We start from the raw sequence: 23,566 nt of genomic DNA, 5'->3' as shown, positions 1-23,566 counted from the left end.
TAACGAGAACAAGTTGGGTTATTTTATTTTGAATAAAGTACGTAAAATAATAGTGCCGAAATAGCATCCTGTGTTCCGAATACCAGCTCTACACGTCTTCCAGCCCTTTAAGGAGGGTGATACTATACCATCATCAAGTAGAGGCTCTGGAGACAAACTCCTCAGGTTGATACTTTGGCTTCCGCAACTCATAGTCTATTCTGTGTGAGTTAGGCAAAGTCCTCAGTTTCCTTGTTTGTGCAGTGGAGATAGATTAATTCTTGTCTCATGAGGTAGTGAGGATTAAATGCAAACTACTTGGAAAGCACTGAGCAGTGTTTGGTATGTAATGAGCATTGAGAAAATGTTGACTATTGCTAATTTGTTGGTGATAATACAGATTCTTAAAGCATCAGTTATATTCTACTAATATTAAATTGGTTCTTCAGAATTTGTTAATATCATCTACGGATTAAACTTCTTTTACATAGATTCTTTTTTATATAATCTTCTGGAAATTTAAAAATTGTTTTACCCTCTCCCCCCTTTTCTTTTTAGCTCAGAGGCAAGTGAAAAACATGATATAAATGAACGGCAATTATTTGTATGTGAAGGTGATCCCATATGTTCTTTGTCCACTTAATTTTTAATAGGATATCTTTAGTGACTAATACTTTCATATCTGTAATTTGATGTTTGCATCAGGTTCCAATAAAGCTTGAGTACATTGGCCATATATAAACTTAAATTAAATCAGTGGTTCTCAACCAGGTGCAGTTTTGTTGTGTTTCCCCCGCCCATCCCCTTCTCAGTGCCTAAGCAGACATTTGACATTATCTGGAAACATTTTTGGTTGTCACAATTTGCAGAGGTAATACTGGCACCTATGGTCAGTGATACTGCTAAACATATTACAGTGCATAGGACAGCACTCCTAAAGAAAGAATTACCTGGCCCAGAATGTCAATAATGCCAAGGTTGAGAAACCCTGAACTGTAAATCATGGAGCTAATCCTTTGTAATCATTTATAGTATTTTCCCCCCTGGTTATAGCAGATTAATGAAATATTACAATCAATTTTTTAATATATTTTAAAAGTTACATTCTTGATATATTTTGAAATGAAAACTACTTTAAAACTCAGTAGTAGTGTTATTTTATTACAGATGAACCCACAAGATCATTGAGTGGTCTCATTTTGAAGAATAATGTGAAAGCACACTTTCAGAACTTCCCAAATGGTGTAACAGACTTTATTAAGAGTGAATGTTTAAACAATATTGGTGACTCTTCTCCTCTGATTAGAGCTACTGTAGGTAAGTAATGTTACAATTTTGCTTATCTTGTTTGTGACTGGGTTGGTTTCTGACATGACTGATGATTTCCATAGGAATTTTGTCATCCGGTTCATGTTGAATTGTGATGGGGAAAATTTTTCATTGCTTCTTTTGACATAATGTTAATGATTACAGGAAAAGTTCTCTGGATCCTATGAGACCAGGTTCACTAGTAGTTGCTTTATCAAAGTTGGTTAAAATGGGCTGTTAAAAAGTGATCCTAGTGTAGGACTCCTGTTTTTTCTTTGAGTTCTTTAACTGTCTTTCTTGTGTCATACATGGGGTATAATTTCCAGTTTCACTTTCTTTTACATATAAAGAGAAACTTCTTTGTAAGACAATTTATGTGTAGGACTTTAGGTTTTTACTATATACCCCCTTGTTTTTAGTATTTGCCTTGTATATACCTAATTAACATCAATTTTTGAGTCTTTTTAGAGTATTTCAACTTGTTTTCAGTGGAAGAACAAATTTCTATCACTTTACGAAATACTATTAGATGCTTAATTACAGTAACTGAAATAAGTAGTTTTGGGAACCAACACAACTGACTCTTGGTAAGCACACACATCCTCTGGTAGAAGCAGAAATAGACATGTACTATAGAACAGCCCACCAGTGGGTAGATTTCATATGCCATGGGGTTTCCACAGCCATATTTCACAGGGACCTGGAAAGCTTCTGTTAATCAGGTTGGTTAAATGGGATTCAGTTAAGAACTTCCATAATGAATCAGTCATTTTCATTAAAAGTTCTCTGCTTTTATCTATTTTGTCTCCTGGTGGGTTTGAAAAGTACCTGATTTATCTCTTCCTTACAAAACAGAAGCTCTTTGTAACTTCCCTCCAAATACTAAACATTGCCATTATTAACACTCATTTTAAATAGGCTATATAGAGGGCATTTATAATTTGAGAAAAGGGTCTCCCTCCCTAGGTTATTCTTATGGACCCTCATGTATGCCTGATTTTCTACCAGACTCTTAACACTGGTTTAAAAAAAAAAAGATGGTAAGTGTATACCAGTCTTATTTCTTTTTTTCATCTTAACAATGCATTTTGGAAATCTTGCCAAGGAAGTGTATTTGGAAGGACCACATTTCAGTGACTGTGTGGTAATCCATTAGATAGACGTAGAATTGTTTCTGTTGTTAAAGAATGTATGGTTGGTTTGTAATGGGTATTGCTGAGTACTCAGTTTTCACGCCCATCTTTGGTAAATCCACTGAAAATTACAGTTTTTCACTTTTTGTAACTATGGTAGCATTAGAATTTTTTTTGTGAGTGGATGCAATTATATGGGGCCAGATTAATTTGAATTTGTCAGTCTGCAGACATTCTTTAATACTGTCTTAGAAGTTGTGAGTGTCAGCAGACTGTTAGTACCAAATTTTATCTTGTGTTTAATTTTTATTATTGCTTGTTTTAAAACATGGCTTGGTTTCCTTTAGGTAGATCCAGAACTTTCTTGTTCCCCCAACTCTTTATATTTTGACTTTGGGAAAGAATACATGGCAAGAAAGAACAGATTTACTATTAGTCTTGCTGCTTTTTGATCTTACCAGAAAGTAACTTATCTTTAAAATGCTATCAATACAATGATCCTCACCATACAGTTCAGTTTTTTCAGTGGGGAGTAAATCCTGGCCAACAACTTTACTCTTTACATTTTTTAGCTCTTTACCATTGGGAGCAACCTTCTCAAAACTAACAATGGAAAACTCAAAGAGAATTTATGCACACAAACAGTAAAATTTGTTGTTCAGTAATAATTATTATTATATGCTCTGCATTTTGTGTACATATCACTGAATTCTCAAAATAACTATGAAGAGAGAACTTTTTCTCTTCTAAAAATTTTCTTTTGCAGATTAATAATTTGAAGTACATATAATTTGCCTACTGTCAGTTTATACTCTTCAGTTATGGTGCTGAAAGATCTATAATCACTAAGCATATTACATTATGTTAACTACTATTAAATTTTCTAAGGCAGAGAAAAACAATGACACAAAAGTTTTTTGTTACATATTTCTGTATTTGCATAATCCTTAACTAAGAGCTAAGTTACACAACACAGTTGAAATAATCCAGTCAGTCAAAGTGACATGATCAGTAAGCCTATGTCAGTCAAGCCTCCACAATCCACGATCACCTTGCCAGTGATTCATCCTTGATCCCCATAAATGGGAACTGTTGTAGGGGTGTATGGCCTGTCTCCAGGAGAAGGATTGTTGCCAAAAGAGTGGGCATGTAGAAATGTTCTTGACCGATGGCTCATCGACTTTCTCTACCATGGGTCACAGCTTTGATACTAGGTTAAGTCGGTGCTGCTGCTGCTAAGTCGCTTCAGTCGTGTCCAACTCTGTGTGGAGAGCTGTTCTTAGTTCTTTGATGTGTTTTTATTTGAATCTAATAGTCATATTCATCACCCAGTAGTAAGTGTCGCTAGTAACATTTTGGTGTATTTTCTTTCTGCTCTTTTGTATGTATTTTTTATAAAATAGTAATTTTAATTAGTAAAAGTATTCTTGGCATTATTGGAGAAGAGCAAGTTGTCTTTTGTACAGATACTTGTTAAAAATAAAAAGAGGGTGAATTGTTGGAAAACAAGATAAGAAACAGCTCTGATTTCTACTGGGATTTTCCACAGATACGCTGTGATGATGCAGGGATCCTTGATAAATATTACGATTGACATGATTTGCAAGTCTTACCATGATTTGGAACATTTAAATGTGTGTGTGCGTGTGTGTGTGCGCGTGAACCCACTTGCAAGCACATGATGTAAGCACTTGGCATTGGCTTGTGGTTGCCCACAAGGCAATATATAACATAATGCAGTCACATTTCCTAAACAGACATGTTTTCTTTCAAGGTATTTTGATCACAACTATAGCCTCCAAGGGAGAATTGCAGAATTGGCCTGACCTCTTACCAAAACTCTGCAGCCTGTTGGATTCTGAAGATTACAACACTTGTGAGGTAAGGATTTTTGCTTCATACATAATTTGTCTTGTCATGTTATGTATTAGTAATCTTGAGAAAAAAATTCCTCTGAAACAAAAAACATCAAAACTTAGAGACCTAAAGTTACCTTTTTGTTTTAAGTCAGTGATCATTTACCTTACTGTTTTCCATAAAGACCGTTAAGTTATGAAACCTCTTTACTATACTTCCTACAGAGAAAAATCTTCTGTTGTTGTATTTTAGAGCTAGTCTTGGGTGTGTATATGTATCATCAGCAAAGCTATTGTCAAGCTTAATCGGTTGTAGTATTTTTCAAAGGTGGACTTAATTAAATGTACTGAATTACCAGACCATGGGTACATTTTCAGTGTCTCTAAGTTGATTGGTGCCTCTTGTATGATACGTCTGAGGTATATCTAGTATTGTTTTAATTATAAATTATAGTCTCTTGTTGTTTGTCACTGATCAGGTCAGTAGCAATTTGGGGAGATAAGAGGGAGTCTGTATGGATTTGTTTTCCTGTAATTTCTCACCTAATGAGGATCTTACCCATCTCTTTCATTAGCAGGTGAAAACGATGTCTTAAATGGAAATCATTTTAGATGTTTTGCCTCTTGAGGCAGTGACTTAATCTCCTCAAAAAAGAGCAAGGCTTGGAGGCAGGGCGGGTATAAAAATAACCTAATGTAAAGGAATCAAGTGGTCTTTTTGACTTACCATTTATTGCCAGGTTGACTTGGGGAAGAGAGGACCAGGGAGAGGAGAAGCTAGCAAAAAGGAGTCTTAAAAAGTCACTCTTCTCCCTCCTTAAAAGAGAAGGAAAAAAGCTTGCATTCTCACATATATGTTTTCTAGTAATGCCTTGGAAATACACTAAGATTATAGGAAAATAAAAATAATACTTAGTTGTAGGGTAACAGTTGATGAAAATTTAAATAGTGCTTTGGTATAAAGACAACAACATAAAGACCAAAATCTTAAGCAAGCACTTTGCAAGAATAAAAAGTTTAAGCTGATAATCATGAAATCGTGGAGCTGCTGTCATACAGTATTGAGTTTACTGTAGCGAATGAGCGCCAAGGTGCTGCTGATAAGATTATAAACAGTAAACAGGTGGTTGAGGTAACTAACAGGCTAGATGTTCCATGCAGGAGCTCTCCAGATAAGCCGCTTGGTTGTAAAATGGTTGTAGGAAAATTGCCAGTTGAATACAATTTTTATCAGTGAATGATTTATATGTAAATAATTATGGTAATAAAGGTTTCTTTTGGTATTTCAAAAAGAAGTGATACAGTGGTTAAATAGACTTATACATAAAAGTAGAGTTTACATTGTTTTAACAAATCAATATTTAATAAGAGAAAAATTAGTGTTGATTTAAAAATTGACAAGAATACTTCAAAAGTTGTTTTTTAATTAGATGACATTACTTACAATTCCTGCCAACCAGAATTCTAATTCTGAGTCATTTAATGCTAAAATTAAAATGTGCCATTATGTTTAAATTATGGTTTTAAATCAGTGGTATAATTTTTCTTAAAATTGATGATTAAATATATGGATTTCATGATGCAGATTTTATGTGGGCTGAGAACATTAATCCATACAAATTAGTTAATATTCCTCAATTTGCTTTTTAAATGGCTTCATTTTTAATTCTAATAATTGAAATGTCTTTTACAGGGAGCATTTGGCGCCCTTCAGAAAATTTGTGAAGATTCTGCTGAAATTTTAGATAGTGATGTTTTAGATCGTCCTCTCAACATCATGATTCCCAAATTTTTACAGTTCTTCAAGCACAGTAGTCCAAAAATAAGGTATCTATATAGCCAGTATTAAATTCACTTATAAACTCTGATACAAACCTGACCACTCCCTTACTTTGCATTACCTAGTACTTTTGTGATTGCATGTGTGCTCAGTCACTAAGTCACGTCCACCTCTTTGCGACCCCAAGGACTGTAGCCCACCAGGCTCCTCTGTCCATGGGATTCTCCAGGCAAGAATACTGGAGTGGGTTGCCATGCCCTCCTCCAGGGGATCTTCCCAACCCAGGGATCAAACCTATGTCTCCTGCATTGCAGGTGGATTCTTTACCACTGAGCCACCTGGGAAGCCCTTTCGAAAGGAATGCATACCCATTGTTTTTTTAATCTAAAATAATTCTCATTATGTTCCCACCCAGCATCCCACTCTTGAGAGTGAACATGTCCTTTCAGACACTTTTACACTTTCTTAAAATTATTATTCCACAACCTGCGTTTTTCACTTGACACAGAAAGAATGTGAAGGCTATGTTAATACATAGAGAATTTTGACTCAGTCTTCTTAATGGTGTGTGTGTGCATATGGCTATACATACACCATAATATTTTTATGGAGGAATATTTAATTTCTTGCCAGTCTTCTGTAAATGGAAAAAAAAACTTCAATGAACATATTTTAAATTTTGTTTCTAGGTCTCATGCTGTTGCATGTGTCAATCAGTTTATCATCAGTAGAACTCAAGCTCTGATGTTGCACATTGATTCCTTTATTGAGGTAAGATCCCCCCCCCCCACCTTACTTTTGAGAAGGTTGGAAAATGTTAAATGCATATAGTTTTATTTTATAAATGTAATAAGTTGTAATTATGAACTGGCAATATTTAAATTGCTTGTGATACTATTAAAATTGGATACAGTTAAACTTTATAATTCTCATTAACTGGAAAAAAAAACTACTTTTCTTCTCATACTGAGTTTTTTACTTGTATAAACATTGTGATATATGTTTGTTTGATACCTTGATTATAAAAATTTTTGCTTCAATCTGCTATTCAAATTGCATATGGAAATTAAGCCTCCAAGCTCATTTGTGATAGGAACATGAAGAGGTTGAATGAACTTACTTTGATAAAGAATCTGAAGTCTGGACTTCAGACTTTAGACTGGAAGGATAGTACTTTATTTTTTCCATTGGTTTTCAATGGAAAATGAGAGGTTTGGGAGAAAAATTGACGCATCTTAGTGAGTATTTCTGAAGTTACTTTTTTTAATAAAAGCAGAAAGACGACAGATGTAGTTTTTTGGCCATTCAGCTCTAAGCAGTAGAGTTTCTTTTCAGAACTTCTGCTCAGTAACAGCAATTTTGAAAGGGTTATTAAAGTTCCTTAAGTATTTCACTTTTATTTTCATCATATGAAATTTAATTAAATAGTCTATTCCTTTTTAGCTGTTCTTTAAAAAAAAAACAAAAAACCAAAAGATCCTCCAGAGACCATACTGCTGGTATTCCTGTTGGGAAATTACCAGAAAGAGCTGAGGAGAAATTGTCTTTTTTTGCTTATCACTTAAATTGACAAACTTCTTTCTTAAACGACTGAGTGACTGAACTGAGCTGAACCAATCAACTACAAGTAGTAGCCATTAGAGTCCTCGAGCCATTTGAAAACTGAAACAAAACTGGGCATCTTAAATGCATTTTCCTGAGTACCTACTGTGCTTGTGCTAATAGTACATAAAGAAATTTTATGCTTCAAGGTGTTTCAGTCTGGTTCAGGGTAGAGGGTAGTGGACTACTTGTAATACAAGTAAGTATTAGAGTCTGGAGAGTAAGACTGCCTGGGTTCATATCCCAGCTCCACAGCTTAGTAGCTGTTAACCTTGGGCACCTCATTTAACTGGTATTTTCAGTTTTTAATAAAGCTAATAATAGACCTACTTTGTTGGATTGTTATAAAGGTATTTGCTAAAAATGGAATAGTGCCTGATGGAAAGTAAGCACTCCACATGCTAGCTACTGCTATTATTTTTAGAAGCAGTAGTAGTTCTTGTTGTAATTACAATAGTATTTCCACTCAGTAGTGTTCTTTCATAGCTCATTAAAGAGAACAATGATGGACACACCAGCATCTTATACAGAGATGTAATTTAGAATAAAATTTTCTGAAAATAAAAACTCCACAGGACCGTACTTAGCAAGTGGAAAAAAACATTTCCTGACATTTAAAATTATTTTCCATTAGTATTAAATACCATATTAACACTTCTTTGCTGCTTGATAATACAGTAAAGCTCACCTGGTTCTCCGTCCTTTGCTTCGGTTGCCAGTGTTCTTATCCGGGGCTGAAGCCGTGCCTCTGAGTCGGGTGGCACTGATGACGAGGGGTCAGCCGCCAAACTGTGTCCAGCTCTGGTGTGCACGGGCCGTAGCACACCAGGGCTTCTGTCCTTCACTGTCTCCTGCAGTTTGTTCAAACTCACGTTCGTTGAGTCAGTGATGCCATCCAACCATCTTAATTCTCTGTCACCCCTGCTTCTCATGCCCTCAGTCTTTCCCAGCATCAGGGTTTTTCCAGCGAGTTTTTTCACATCAGGTAGCCAAAGTATTGGAGCTTCAGCATTAGTCCTTCCAATGAATACTCAGGGTTGATTGATGATAAGTGTATTGATCACTAATACATGGCTATAACATACCTTGATAAAGCTGGGTATTCATGTGTAAGACAGCATCAAATTTAATGAACGATTGTATATAAGCAGCACCTGCTGGAAAAACAGTACTATTTCCGACTATGTAAAATTAAAAGTGCAACTACAGAGTTTTGAAAGCCTCAGAAATAGAGGCAGGATTTGGAGAAATTAAAGTTCTCAAAATGCAACATACTGTCACATTTGATATTTAAATTATTTTATTGTCTTACCCTTTCTTTGTAATTAGATTTCAGATTCATATATTTGGAGACGTTTCTGTGGTCCTGGGAAGAGATAGTGGGACACATTGGATTTTACTTATATTATTTTAGCTCTTTTTTTTGCTGCTTTCAATTTGTGTGTGTGTGTGTGTTTGTGTGTAAAGTAAAACCTCGGGAGTGAGATAGGGAAGGCTTACTGTTTTCTCTTCTTGAATCTCCACTTGAACCTCTTCAAGAGACAACTTCTAGTGAATGCTTGTTGGTATAGTTAACTGAGCGTGGACTTACCCATACTTTTGTGAAAATGAAATTCAGGTCCCCCACTTGCTTGCAAGTTACATGATGTCTAACCTGCATTTCTCTCTCGGTCTATAAAATTGAGTAACAACATCTTGGAGTTGAGAACCATTCAGATTTTTTTTTTTTTTTTCACTTTTAGAGAAACTTGAGAACAGCATCAGATTGATTGCTACCTTTATTATTTTTTAATAGTTTGACTTAGTGAACAACAGTTGAGGGTTAGGTTGTTAGAAACTCTCAGTATATATGTCCCAATTGTTGATGCTTTTATAGAACATGCGCCTGTTAAGAATCAGTGTTGGTAGGAATACTCTATTGAGAGTAATTTTGAAGGGTAAATCAGATTGTATTTTAATAATTATCTTTATTTCTGGGTGAGCTGGATGAATGCTCCTCGTCCTAATGACATGGTTTTATTCTCGCAAACTAAAAATTACTTCAGAACACAGCTGCTCATACTCTTGTTTAAAAGAATGGCTATAGATCATTTACTGAAATCATAATTTTTGGCAGTTAGCTTCCTGTGTTTGTCTTTATAATCTAATACTGTGGGCCAATTAATTCATAAGCCTTTATTTGTGCTATATCTTAGAGTTTCTTTAAATATTACCACCTTGAAGAGAATATTATGTATAAACCTTTCTAGTATGTTGGAATATTTAACTAGAAGAAAATTTTTCTTGTGCGATAGAATCTCTTCGCCTTGGCTGGTGATGAAGAACCAGAGGTACGGAAAAATGTGTGCCGGGCACTTGTGATGTTGCTTGAAGTTCGGATGGATCGCCTGCTTCCTCACATGCATAATATAGTTGAGGTAATACAAGCAATTTAAAAACTTTCTCCTCCTCTTCCCCTCAAGGAAATTCTTGGGCACAAAACATACAGTGTAAAATCACTGTTTTCTTATTTGTCACATTTGGGCTATAAAAATTAATTATGATTGCCTTAAAATTATAAATTATCATTATGGTGATTTTTCTTTCATGAGATTTAAGATGTTATAGAGAGGAAAGTAATTTAGAGGAGTAGACAGCTTTTAACTAGTGTAACTAGGAAATATGTAGATGATTTGTATTTACTAGATACGACTTAGGCCAATAAAATTGTAGTAGATAAAAATTTGTTTTCTACACATAACTGCTAAGTTGATCTGATCAACTTTTGATTTATGTTAACAGTGAGATTTCTAAGTTGAAAATATATAACCTTTATAGTGAGTTTTAGTAGACCATTTAGATTTTAAAAGATTCTCTTTCAGTTTTTATGTGATGAAAATAATTTTATGTAAGTACATTGATCACTGATCAGATCAGATCAGTCGCTCAGTCATGTCTGACTCTTTGCAACCCCATGAATCGCAGCACTCCAGGCCTCCCTGTCCATCACCAACTCCCGGAGTTCACTCAGACTCACATCCATCGAGTCAGTGATGCCATCCAGCCATCTCATCCTCTATCGTCCCCTTCTCCTCTTGCCCCCAATCCCTCCCAGCATCGGAGTCTTTTCCAATGTCAACTCTTCGCATGAGGTGGCCAAAGTACTGGAGTTTCAGCTTTAGCATCATTCCTTCCAAAGAAATCCCAGGGCTGATCTCCTTCAGAATGGACTGGTTGGATCTCCTTGCAGTCCAAGGGACTCTCAAGAGTCTTCTCCAACACCACAGTTCAAAAGCATCAGTTCTTTGGCACTCAGCCTTCTTCACAGTCCAACTTTCACATCCATACATGACCACAGGAAAAACCATAGCCTTGACTAGCCGGACCTTTATTGGCAAAGTAATGTCTCTGCTTTTGAATATGCTATCTAGGTTGGTCATAACTTTCCTTCCAAGGAGTAAGCGTCTTTTAATTTCATGGCTGCAGTCACCATCTGCAGTGATTTTGGAGCCCAGAAAAATAAAGTCTGACACTGTTTCCACTGTTTCCCCATCTATTTCCCATGAAGCGATGGGACCGGATGCCATGATCTTCGTTTTCTGAATGTTGAGCTTTAAGCCAACTTTTTCACTCTCCACTTTCACCTTCATCAAGAGGCTTTTTAGTTCCCTTTCACTTTCTGCCATAAGGGTGGTGTCATCTGCATATCTGAGGTTATTGATATTTCTCCCGGCAATCTTGATTCCAGCTTGTGCTTCTTCCAGTCCAGCATTTCTCATAATGTACTCTGCATAGAAGTTAAATAAGCAGGGTGACAATATACAGCCTTGACGTACTCCTTTTCCTATTTGGAACCAGTCTTTTGTTCCATCATCAGCCGTTATTAAAGTAAGGAATATATAATAGCAACTTATTATTAGAACAGTGTAATTTATTGGGTAATACTCATTATTGCTAAAAGAGTCATGCCTAATTTTCATATTACTGGACATAGTTGTACTTGAAGGATGGCATTTCTTTTTTTTTTTTTTTTTTTTTTTTAATTTTATTTTATTTTTTAAACTTTACATAATTGTATTAGTTTTGCCAAATATCAAAGTGAATCCGCCACAGGTATACATGTGTTCCCCATCCTGAACCCTCCTCCCTCCTCCCTCCCCATTCCATCCCTCTGGGTCGTCCCAGTGCACCAGCCCCAAGCATCCAGTATCGTGCATTGAACCTGGACTGGCAACTCGTTTCATACATGATATTTTACATGTTTCAATGCCATTCTCCCAAATCTTCCCACCCTCTCCCTCTCTCTCAGAGTCCCTGTTAGAGAAAGGATAGCATTCATGCTTTTCAGCAATTCCTTTTCTAAAACATTAGGAAAAATAGATGTACTGATAAGGATATGTAGCAGCAAAATGGGAATAAATGACATTTTTGCTGATAAATCTGTTCTCTCTGAAGTGTTTAGAAGAATCAGGTGGCGTTGGTTGAAAATTTCGTTAAGAGTTTGGAGTTAACCAGAAAATCAAGAAAAATGTTTTATCATTTGTCATGTCATACCTGGGGAACCTAATTTGTGCGGCTGCAATTCTTTCTTCAGCAGCGCTCAGCATTGTAGTAGGACATGGGAGGGGGTGACCTATCAGAGTGGTTGTGTGGCTGTATTTTGTAATATGAGATGTTTCATTGAGGAATTCATCACTTGACCCCAGTTTCAGCCCCTGGTACATTGTGAATTCATGCCTTTGATTCTTTTGTTTTTACGTATAAGGTTTTTGTGGAGGGGTGGGGTTTGCCGAGCTGCACGGCTTGCAGGATCTTAGTTCAAACCCAAGGCCCCAGCAGAGAGAGCACTGCATCATAGCCACTGGGTCTCCAGGGGATTTCCTGGTTTGGGGATGTTTTTTTAAAGGAGGGTAGGTTTGGATAGATTTGGAGATCAGATAGATGTTCTTTCAACTAAGTGAATTTGGCTTGGTATGTTCAAAGGACATGATAAACCTATTTTGTTGGCAACTGAAAATTGCAGTTGACAAATGTGTCTACTTTCTTCAAAAAAAATCTTGTATAATATGTATATATCTTCTTAAATATTGGAAGTATTAATATATATATATAGGTGACCCTTGAACAACACAGGTTTTAACTGCAAGGGTCCATTCGTAGACAGATTTTTTTTTTATACTAAATATGTACTACAGTACTACATAACCCAAGATTGGCTGAAACTGCAGATGAGGAACTGTATATGTGGAAGATTGGCTATGTATGTGGATTATTTGACTGCTTGAAGGGTTGGCACCCCTACCCTTGGTTGGTTCAAGGTATAGTTGTAATTATAAGAGACAGCTTGGGTAGTTATATTATAAAAAGATTTTCCATTTTATGAAAAGTTTAGTGGAGTTTATTTTGAGAAGCAGACAGACATGAATTGGACACTTTATATTAGGCAACATTCTAAAACAGTAGTTCTTAAGTTTGGCTGCTTTTTAGAATTGATTAGGAGGCTTTTTTAAAAAAAAATCCAAACACTAAATTGAGAACTACTGTAAAGGGTAAGGCCCATAGCAAAGGACTCTTAACTTGCTGAAATTGGATTAGGTTTAATTGTGTGCTTTAAACCTATTAATACTAAGGCTCTTTTGTTTACAGTACATGCTACAGAGGACCCAAGATCAAGATGAAAATGTGGCTTTAGAAGCCTGCGAATTTTGGCTCACTTTGGCTGAGCAGCCAATATGCAAAGATGTACTCATAAGGCATCTTCCCAAGTAAGTATTTCTTAGCAGTGCTGTCTTGTTAACAGTGATGCCTCATTTTCGTATTTTTAGATTGCATACTTATGCCATCAGGTAGTGAAGTTCTGAAGAAGTTGAGCTTAATTTTACTGATATATAAGTAAAGATATTAAGAAGCAATTCCTTTTGTTTTCTAAACGACATGAGGGTGGTTTATGCTGTGAATTATAACTTACTTTGGATAATCCATGGCAGTTTTTTATAATCTTGTAATTTTGACTATGGACTCTTTTCCCCCTTCCAAAGATCTTATTACTAGTTGTGCTAAGAGTTTTTGGTTAACATATTGTTAGGTCTATTTTTAACCCAATGAATGCTGTTAAGTCAGTTTTTTTAATACATTTTTCCAGTATTGAGATGAATTGATGTAAAACTATTATTTTTAGGTATATAACAGTGATTTATGAAATATATATGAAATCAACTAAAGTCAGTTACTTTTAAAAGTAGTGCTCACATTCTTTTGAAATTAAAATACAGGCTCATAAACTTAATTTTCTACATGAAAATTTAAACTCCATTGGATTTCCACCCCCTTAAGTAATCAGTTGTTCTTTTTGGTGTGTTGTCTTTTAATGTGTTTTTCTCTGTGTTAATACTGTATGCATGTGTGCATGTTCAGTCAACTCAGTGGACTGTAGCCCACCAGTCTCCCCTGTCCTTGGGATTTCCCAGGCAAGAATTCTGGAGTGGGTTGCCATTGCCTCCTCCAGGGGGTTTTTTCCCAACCCAGGGATTGAGTCCACATCTCCTGCATTGGCAGGTGGATCCTTTATCACTGAGCCTGAGCCACCTGAGATGCCCAGTACTGTATACCAGATGTCATATATCAGTGTTTTGGAAAGAAATAAGTTTGATAGTATGAATAAGGCATCTATCTATAGTTAGTGCTTAAAATTTTGATTTACTGTTTTGTGGTTGGCTCTTGTCAGTTACTATAAGTTGTACCCTTTCCTCCATGTCATTAGTCTAAACTTTGAAGTGCTGTTCCATCATGGTGTTCTCCAGTTTATAATACACTAGCAGTGTCTCATCTTGTCACAACTTTTGCCATCCATTAATTACAGTTTTTCTAATCTTAGCCATCTAATACGCAAAAAAATAACCATTTGTTTTAATATGTTGTATTAGTGGAGTCACATTTTTTTCAGAAGTTTGTATACTCAGATGTTCTCATTTTCATGTAGTCAGTTCTTACCAAGAAAACAATTCCACCTATATTTTATTCTAGTCAACCTAGAATTTATTATCTAGAGTAAAGTGTAAGGTGTGCTAAATGGATTGCCTCCACTCACCCCCCACCCCACCAGGAAATTTATTCTTCTTTCTAATTTGTGATGCCACTTTTATGATATGCTTGTTTCTTACTATTGGATCATATAATTCTACGTCTTATAAAAAACAGACATTAATTCTTATAAAGCTGAAGAGATTTTATTAATGCAAACCTAAGCTCTAACATTAGGAGATAAGAGCAGTTATAGATTAGTGGTCTCTTTCATTGCCCTAATAAAATCCAAATTTTTTTAAGCAATCAGTAACTTGGTAGCAGGCTAAAAGATCAGCAATTTTAGCTGATTTTTTGATGAGATGAGATCAAAATGAGATCTCTTATTTCACATAGAAAGCAGTAATGTAACAAAGAATAGGATTAAATTCTTTTATCTGTTTCTGGGCTATGTTGTGTGGTTTTTGTTGTTGTTTTTAGCCAGTAGTATGTTCTTTTGGTTATTGAGCATTTGTTATCTGGTGGAACAGGTTTTTTTCACCAGAATTTTTTTTTTTTCCCCCACCTTTATTCTTACACATAATACATTAACATCTCCTGGGGCTTATTAACGAATTGATCCATAGAAAACAATTAACCCAGTGCCTGGTATATACTTAGTGAAGTGAAGTCGCTCAGTCGTGTCCGAATCTTTGCGACCCCATGGACTGTAGCCCACCAGGTTCCTCCATCCATGAGATTCTCCAGGCAAGAGTACTGGAGTGGGTTGCCATTTCCTTCTCCTGGTATATACTTAAGTACTCAGTAAACATTCATTATTGGTATTAACATCATTGCCTTTCCATGATGTTGCACTAAAATTCTCTCGTTTTCTAAAACATGAGGCTACAGGAGAAAGCTAAAACAATTCTTTACTCAGTCACTCAGCTGTGTCTAACTCTTTTGCAACTCGGTGGACTGTAGCCCACCAGGCTCCTCTGTCCATGGGATCCTCCAGGCAAGAATACTGGAGTGGGTTGCCATGCCCTCCTCCAGGGGATCTTCCCGACCCAGGGATCAAACTGCATCTCTTGCATTGGCAGGTGGATTCTTTACCACTGAGCCACCCAGGAAGCCTGAACCTTAGCTTACTCATCATTATACCTTTCTCACTAGGTTATAAAGAAGTTGCTTTATTAATAAGCCCACAGCTGATACTCATATGAGTATGAATTTCTTCTGCCTATTCATTCTTTTCCCATGCCACCCAGAACAATTAAAGATAGAATTTGGGAGCAGCAGGCTGTGGACATTGTTACGTGTTTCCAGAGCGTTCCCCTACCTTCTGTCCTCACTAGACTCATCTTAGTGTGCGTGGCTGAACAGTGAGAAAACAAAGTGTAAGAAACCTGTCAAAGATGAAAACCATCATAGGTGAAAGCGGAACTAAAGTTAGTATTCTGACCTTTACCTAACATGTTTTGATACATATGTTTTTTAGCTAGTCATAAATATTTCAGTATATCTGAAATTCCATGTTTATAGACATTGTGGTTCTCTTAAGAAATTAAAAATAAAATTTCTAAGCTTTTATCAGACTATGATAACGTTGTCCATAGAACTCTCTTCCTTCTTGCATTATTTCTTTTGAATAAAATCCTTCAAATTTTCTGTTTTTATATTTTACACACTATCATCTCTTTTATTAAGGAGAAGGCAATGAGCAACCCACTCCAGTACTCTTGCCTGGAGAGTCCCATGGATGGAGGAGCCTGGTGGGCTGCAGTCCATGGGGTCGTGAAGAGTCGGACACGACTGAGCTACTTCCCTTTCCCCTTTCCCTTTCTCTTTTATTAAAAAGAATAGAAATACTGAATGTAGGCTCATTGTAAAAATATCAGCCATTTAGAAATAAAGTAGAAGATGGATATTGTCCCTTTTTAGCCTACTCACTCACCTCTGAAGATACCAGTTTATTGTGTAGCTTTCCTAGTTAGTGTGTATATAAGTAATTATATAGGTAATCTTGTTTTTTAAATAATTTTTTATTGGAGGTTAGTTGATTTACAATGTTCTATTAGCTTCAGATGTGCAGCAAAGTGAATCAGTTACACATGCACATATATCTACTCAATTTTAGGTTCTTTTCCCATATCGGCCATTACAGAATTTTATAGAGTTCGCTGTGCTCTGCTTAGTCACCTGTTTTATATATTGTTGTCATACTCAGTCACATCCAACTCTTGTGTGACCCCGTGGACTGTAGCCCACCAGGCTCCTCTGTCCATGGGATTTCCCAGGCAAGAATACTAGAGTAGGTTGCCATTTCCTTCTCCAGGGGATCTTTCTGACCTAGGGATCAAACCTACAAGAGATACATCTCTTGTATCTCCTGATTTAGCAGGTGGATTCTTTACCACTGTGCCACATGGGAAACCCATTTTATATAAACTGTATTTATTTAATCAATCCCAACCTCCCAATTTATCTGCCCAACAGCCAGCCCCCCCCTCCCGCCCCCTGTCATTGACCACAAGTTTGTTTTCTGCATCTGTGACTTTATTTCTGTTTTGTAAGTTCATTTGTACCTTTTTTTTTTTCTTTCCACATATAAGTGATATATTTGTCTTTGTCTCTCTCTGACTTGACTTCACTCAGTATGACAATCTCTAGGACTGTCCATGTTGCTGCAAATGGCATTATTTTTGTTGTTTTTATGGTGAGCTTCTTTTCATGTGCTTCTTTTTGCCATCTGTGTGTCTTTGGAGAAATGTCTATTTGGATCTTCCACTTTTTGATTGGGTTGTGTTTTTTGTTTTGTTTTGTTTTGTTTTCTGAGCTGCATGAGCTATTTGTGTGTTTTAGAGATTAAATCCTTGTTGTGTGCTTTGTTTGCAAATATTTCCTCCCATTTTGAGGGTTGTCTTTTCATTTTATTTATGGTTTCCTGTGCTGTACAGAAGCATTTTAAAGTTTAATTAGGCCCTATTTGTTTGTTTTTGTTATTTTCATTATTCTAGAAGGTAGATCAAAAAAGATCATGCTACAATTTATGTCAGAGTGTTCTACCTATGCTTTCCTCTATGAGTTTTATAGTGTCTGGTCTTAAATTTAGGTCTTTAATCCATTTTAAGTTTATTTTTGTGTATGATGTTAGGGAGTGTTTAATTTCATTCTTTTACGTGTATAGCTGTCCACTTTTCCTGGCACCACTTATTGAAGACACTTTCTCCATTGTATATTCTTGTCGTCTTTGTCATGGATTAGGTGACCATAGGGAGAAGGCAATGGCACCCCACTCTAGTACTCTTACCTGGAAAATCCCATGGACAGAGGAGCCTGGTAGGCTGCAGTCCATGGGGTCACTAAGAGTCGGACAGACTGAGCAACTTCACTTTCACTTTTCACTTTCATGCATTGGAGAAGGAAATGGCAACCCACTCCAGTGTTCTTGCCTGGAGAAGCCCAGGGACGGGGGAGCCTGGTGGGCTGCCATCTGTGGGGTCGCACAGAGTCAGACACGACTGAAGTGACTTAGCAGCAGCAGCAGCAGGTGACCATAGATACATTGGTTTATCTCTGGGCTTACTATCCTGTCTGACTGAAATATATTTGTTTATGTGCCAGTACCATACTGTTTTGATTACTGTAGTATTGTAGTCTAGTCTGAAGTCAGGGAGCCTGATTCCTCCAACTTTGTTTTCTTTCTCAAGATTGCTCTGGCTATTCAGGGTCTTTTGTGTTTTCATACAAATTGTGAGATTATTTGTTCTAGTTCTGTGGAAAATATTATTGGTAATTTGATAGGGATTGCAATGAATCTGTAGATAGCTTTAGGTGGTATAGTCATTTTGACAATAGTGATTCTTCTAATCAAAGATCATGGGATAACTCTCCATCTGTGTCATTTTTTTCTTTCTTTCATCAGTATCTTATAGTTTTCTGAATACTGATCTTTTGCATCCTTGAGTAGGTTTATTCTTAGGTATTATTCTTTTTGATGTAATGGTAAATGTGATTATTTCCTTAATTTCTCTTTCTGACCTTTTGTTGTTAGTTTATAGGAATGCATCCTTTATTTCTTTTTCTTACCTGATTGCTGTGGCTAGGAATCTCATTGTTTTTAATACAAATGGATATGAGCTTTTTATGTATTTTGCACAGGTGGTTTTTTGTTTTTCCAGTTTCACTGTCATTTGTTTCTTTGTTTATGACTGTGTGCATCCAAAAATAAGATCCTTACAGGATCTTAGTTCCCCAACCTGGGATTAAAACCTGGCCCCTACAGTGAAAATGCAGAGTTCTAACCACTGGATTGCTGGGAAATTCCCAGTTGTAACTTGTTTTTAACCAGGCCCTTAGTGATGAACATTTAAATTGTTTCCATTGTTCTTAGTCTTGCATCACGGAACATGAATCTTTAAGAATTGGGAATGTTCCTTCGTGTATTTGGGATAAGTTCTTAGGGGAGAAATTGCAAAAAAAAAGAAATTATTGTTTTTATTTTTAAGCACTCTTGACAAGCTATCTTGTCCACTCTAAAATTCCATCCAGTAGATTCTATGCATGAGTATGTAAAAGGCCTAAGATACATATTAGGAGTACTCATCATTGGAGAAGGGCAGACATAGAATATGCTATAAGGCAGTATTAACAGTAGTAGTGGTATTATTAGTATTCATGAGATTGCTGAGACCTGAGATCTTTAGATCTTTGATTCATGAATTTCTGTCTTTATAGGTTGATCCCTGTGTTAGTGAATGGCATGAAGTATTCAGATATAGATATTATCCTACTTAAGGTAAGGAAACTATTCCCTGATGAATAAGGATGTTTATTTTCACTGACTTACAGGTGTTTGAATTTGACTAATAGGACATTTATTTAGAGCGGGCTCTATTTAAATAGGCTTTCTGTTATATCATATGCTATGGAGTTGAAAGATAGAAGCAAACAGTGAATTTGACTGGCAGTAGATTCTAGCTTAATTGAAACTAACTAGATGGTGACACTAGTAGAGTTAGAGTTCGCGTGAATTTCCTGTTAATTCTGCCTGTTTGGGGTTCATTTTAAAAGAATCTTAAATATGTTCTGAATTCAATTCAGATACTCTAGATTATACCAGATTATACCAGATGTTGGGAAACCATCTTATGTGGTTCAAAATCCCTGATAATCTGGCATGGGTTATGTGATAGCCTATTCTCCCCTTCACAAAGAGCTATTTTCTACACAGGGGCAAGCAGAAGATGTATACAGCTGACCCTTGAACAATGGGATATTAGGGGCACTGACCTCCAGTGCAATCAAAAATCCCTGATTAACTTCACAGTTGGCCCTTTGTGTCCATGGTTCCATATCTGCAAATGCAACCAACCACAGATTATGTAGTCGTCTAATACTTCATGTAGAGAGAAATCTGCATCCTGTTTGAACTGGACATGCAGTTCACACCCATACTGTTCAAGCATCAGCTGTGTTTCAGAATCATGTCACGCTGTCTGTGGGCCTACAGGTCAAACCCATACTGTTCAAGCATCAACTGTATTTCAGAATCATGTGTCATGCCATCTGTGAATATTCTCATTCTTTTACCCATATACATACTATTAGCTTATATGAATATAACCAGAATTTTCCTTTTAAAAAATACACAGGGTGATGTTGAAGAAGATGAAACAATTCCTGATAGTGAGCAAGATATAAGGCCACGGTTTCATCGATCAAGGACAGTGGCTCAGCAGCATGATGAAGATGGAATTGAAGAGGAGGAGGACGACGACGATGAAATTGATGATGATGACACGATTTCTGACTGGAATCTAAGTAAGTCATAGAGAAGCACAGTCGCCTGCTTAGATAACAGTTTAATTGAGAAATAACACATCCTACAGTGCCCTCATACACAGTTCACTTAACCATACAAAAGAATACAATTTAGTGGCTTTCAGTGTATTCACAGAGTTGTGCAACCATCATCTCAGTAAATTTTGAAACATTTTTGTCACTCTTAGAGAAACTACATACTTAGTAGTCACTCCCATTTTCTGAACTCTAATGGACATTTTCTATAAGTGGAATTGTACAAAAAGTGGTCTTTGTGACTGATTCATCTGTTAAGTAGCAGATGGACATTTTGTTTCCCCTCTTTGGCTACTGTCGGTAGTGATGCTATGAACAGTTACCTAAGGTTTGATATGTGGTCGTAAGTTTTCAGTTCTCTTGGGTATATACCCAGGAATAGGATTATTGGATCACATGGAAACTTTTATGTTCAATATTTTGAGGTACTGCCAGACTGTTTTTCACACTTACTTTGCCGTTTGCTTTCCCCCAGCACTGTCTTAGGGCTACAGGTTCTCCACGTTTGCCAATACTTTCTGGGTGTCTTCTTCTGGATGTGAAGTAATGATCTTACTGTGGATTTGTTTTGTTTCTTCCTCATGGGTCTGTTCTTCATTTGCTTGTCGTCATATTCCTTAAAAAGACTTTAATCTCACAGTGTCACTTCTCAAAGGGGGTGTATGTTTTGTTGGATACAAAATATATAGGAAATGTGTTTTGTTGGATGCAAAATGTATGTTTGATAACAAAGTATATACGAAATAGGAACACTGGCCGTGGCTTTTCCTGTTTTCGTAACTTATTTTTTTGTATGTCATAATTTGCATGAGGATTGGTTGATTATCATGCATATTTATAAGATAATGTAAATCCCTTTTTCATCCAGACTTCAAAATATGCTTTTTAAAATTTCTGTTTTCAGTATTAGCGACAAATCCACATCATCTGTTCAGCCTGTGTTGTGGGCCACGCACTAATTAGATAACTCGGGGGAGAACCTCGACACCTGTGTTTCGGTTTTGCTTGGGTGCTGGTTTTTAAATCTTTACTTCTGTAGGTCACAGCACATTGGATGTTTTGGGCCACTGATTCTTTGCTGTGGGCTTGTCCTGCCCATTACAGGATTTTGAGCAGCATCCCTGATCTCTCTCCAGTAGATGGCAGTAGCGCAGGAGATCAGAGGGAGAACACACCTAAGATTGCGACACGCAGCAGTGTCCTGAGATACTGCCAGATGGCCCCTGGGACACAAAGTCACCACCAGTTAAGAACCACTCTGTGATTCAGAAGACTGAGATTTCTAATAACTGATGGCACGGTTAAGGATGTGAATGATCATCCTGAACTGTGTCATTCATTTGGAATAATGCTGATTACTCCCATTTAGTTCCCTATAAGTAACAGTTCCTTACAGTGACCAATGTGCTCAGTCCTAGGCCAAGGGCTTTGTATGCATATCACGTTTAATCTTTTCAACAGCCTTAGGAAGGTAAAGATACTGCAAAAAGAGAACCTTGCCCAAGGTTAGCATAGCTAGTTCTGGTGGCACAAGTAGTTCTGGAACCCATATGTTACAGAACAAGAAAACCCAAGGTCTTCATTACTATCACAAATTACTTCCCGTTGTATACCAACTGTAAGGGGGAAGATGAATTAAGATTTAATGTAGAGAACTGCAAAAGTAACAGTGTATGTTGCATTGGGGAGGGAGAGGGGACACTTCTTTTCACTCATCTGTATGTTTTTCCATAAACACCTACAGGCTTACCTTAGTCTGTCACACTTGGCTTTCTTACACTTCATCAGTTCAGTTCAGTCGCTCAGTGGTGTCCAACTCTTTGAGACCCCATGGACTGCAGCACACCAGGCCTTCCTGTCCATCACCAGCTCCTGGAGTTTACTCAAACTCATGTCCATCGAGTCGGTGATGCCATCCAACCATCTCATCCCCTGTCATCCCCTTCTCCCACCTTCAATCTTTCCCAGCGTCAGGGTCTTTTCAAATGAGTCAGTTCTTGGCATCAGGTGGCCAAAGTATTAGAGTGTCAGCTTCAGCATCAGTTCTTCCAGTGAATATTCAGGCCTGATCTCCTTTAGGATGGACTGGTTGGATCTCCTTGCAGTCCAAGGGACTCTCAAGAGTCTGCTCCAACACCACAGTTCAAAAGCATCAATTCTTCAGCGCTCAGCTTTCTTTATAGTCCAAATCTTCACATCCATACATGACCACTGGAAAAACCATAGCTTTGACTAGATGGACTTTGTTGGCTAAGTAATGTCTCTGCTTTTTAATATGCTATCTTGATTGGTCATAACTTTTCTTCCTAGGAGCAAGTATCTTTTATAATTTCATGGCTACAGTCACCATCTGCAGTGATTTTGGAGCCCTCAAAAATAAAGTTTGTCACTGTTTCCCCAACTATTTGCCATGAATTGATGGGACCAGACACCATGATCTTAGTTTTCTGAATGTTGAGTTTTAAGCCAACTTTTTCACTCTCTTTCACTTTTGTCAAGAGGCTCTTTAGTTCTTCACTTTCTGCCATTAGGGTGGTGTCATCTGCATATCTGAGGTTATTGATATTTCGAACCCAGCAATCTTGATTCCAGCTTGTGCTTCGTCCAGTCCAGCATTTTGCATGATGTGCTCTGCGTATAAGTTAAATAAGCAGGGTGACAGCATACAGCCTTAATGTTCTCCTTTCCCGAATTGGAACCAGTCTGCTACAGTTTCTCTTATACTTCACAGATAATTCATTTTTTTATAAAGTGAAGTTTGTAGCAACCCTGCATTGATCAAGTCTGTTGGTGCCATTTTTCCAATAGCGTTTACTTGCCTTTGTATCTCTGTCACATTTGGGTAATTCTTGGAATAAGAATTCAAACTGTTTTGTTATTATGTCTGTTATGACAGTGTGTCATCTGTGATCTTTGATGTTAACTGTTATAATTGTTTTGGGGCTCCATGAACCGTGCTCATAAGACGGAGGTCTGTATGTATGTTGTATGTGTTCAGACTGCCCTATCCATAAGCGATTCCCCATCTCTTCCCTTCTCCTTGGGCCTCCCTGTTCTCTGAGACACAA

At 36.9% G+C, this 23,566-nt stretch overlaps 1 protein-coding gene across 3 annotated transcripts in view; it reads left to right on the top strand.

Moving 5' to 3' along the window:
• TNPO1 (transportin 1) overlaps positions 1-23,566 on the top strand; it is a 95,054-nt gene that overhangs the window by 47,182 nt on the left and 24,306 nt on the right. For all 3 annotated transcript variants that reach the window (XM_055555210.1, XM_055555212.1, XM_055555211.1), the window contains exons 4-11: positions 1,147-1,296; positions 4,195-4,301; positions 5,970-6,103; positions 6,746-6,827; positions 9,953-10,075; positions 13,284-13,402; positions 19,377-19,437; positions 20,294-20,462. In XM_055555210.1, the coding sequence (XP_055411185.1) occupies positions 1,147-1,296; positions 4,195-4,301; positions 5,970-6,103; positions 6,746-6,827; positions 9,953-10,075; positions 13,284-13,402; positions 19,377-19,437; positions 20,294-20,462 (945 nt within the window). The remainder of the gene's footprint in view (positions 1-1,146; positions 1,297-4,194; positions 4,302-5,969; positions 6,104-6,745; positions 6,828-9,952; positions 10,076-13,283; positions 13,403-19,376; positions 19,438-20,293; positions 20,463-23,566) is intronic.

Source organism: Bubalus kerabau, chromosome 18 (assembly GCF_029407905.1).
Source record: "Bubalus kerabau isolate K-KA32 ecotype Philippines breed swamp buffalo chromosome 18, PCC_UOA_SB_1v2, whole genome shotgun sequence".
Lineage (NCBI taxonomy): Eukaryota > Metazoa > Chordata > Mammalia > Artiodactyla > Bovidae > Bubalus > Bubalus kerabau.
This window is presented reverse-complemented; position numbering and strand designations above follow the sequence as displayed.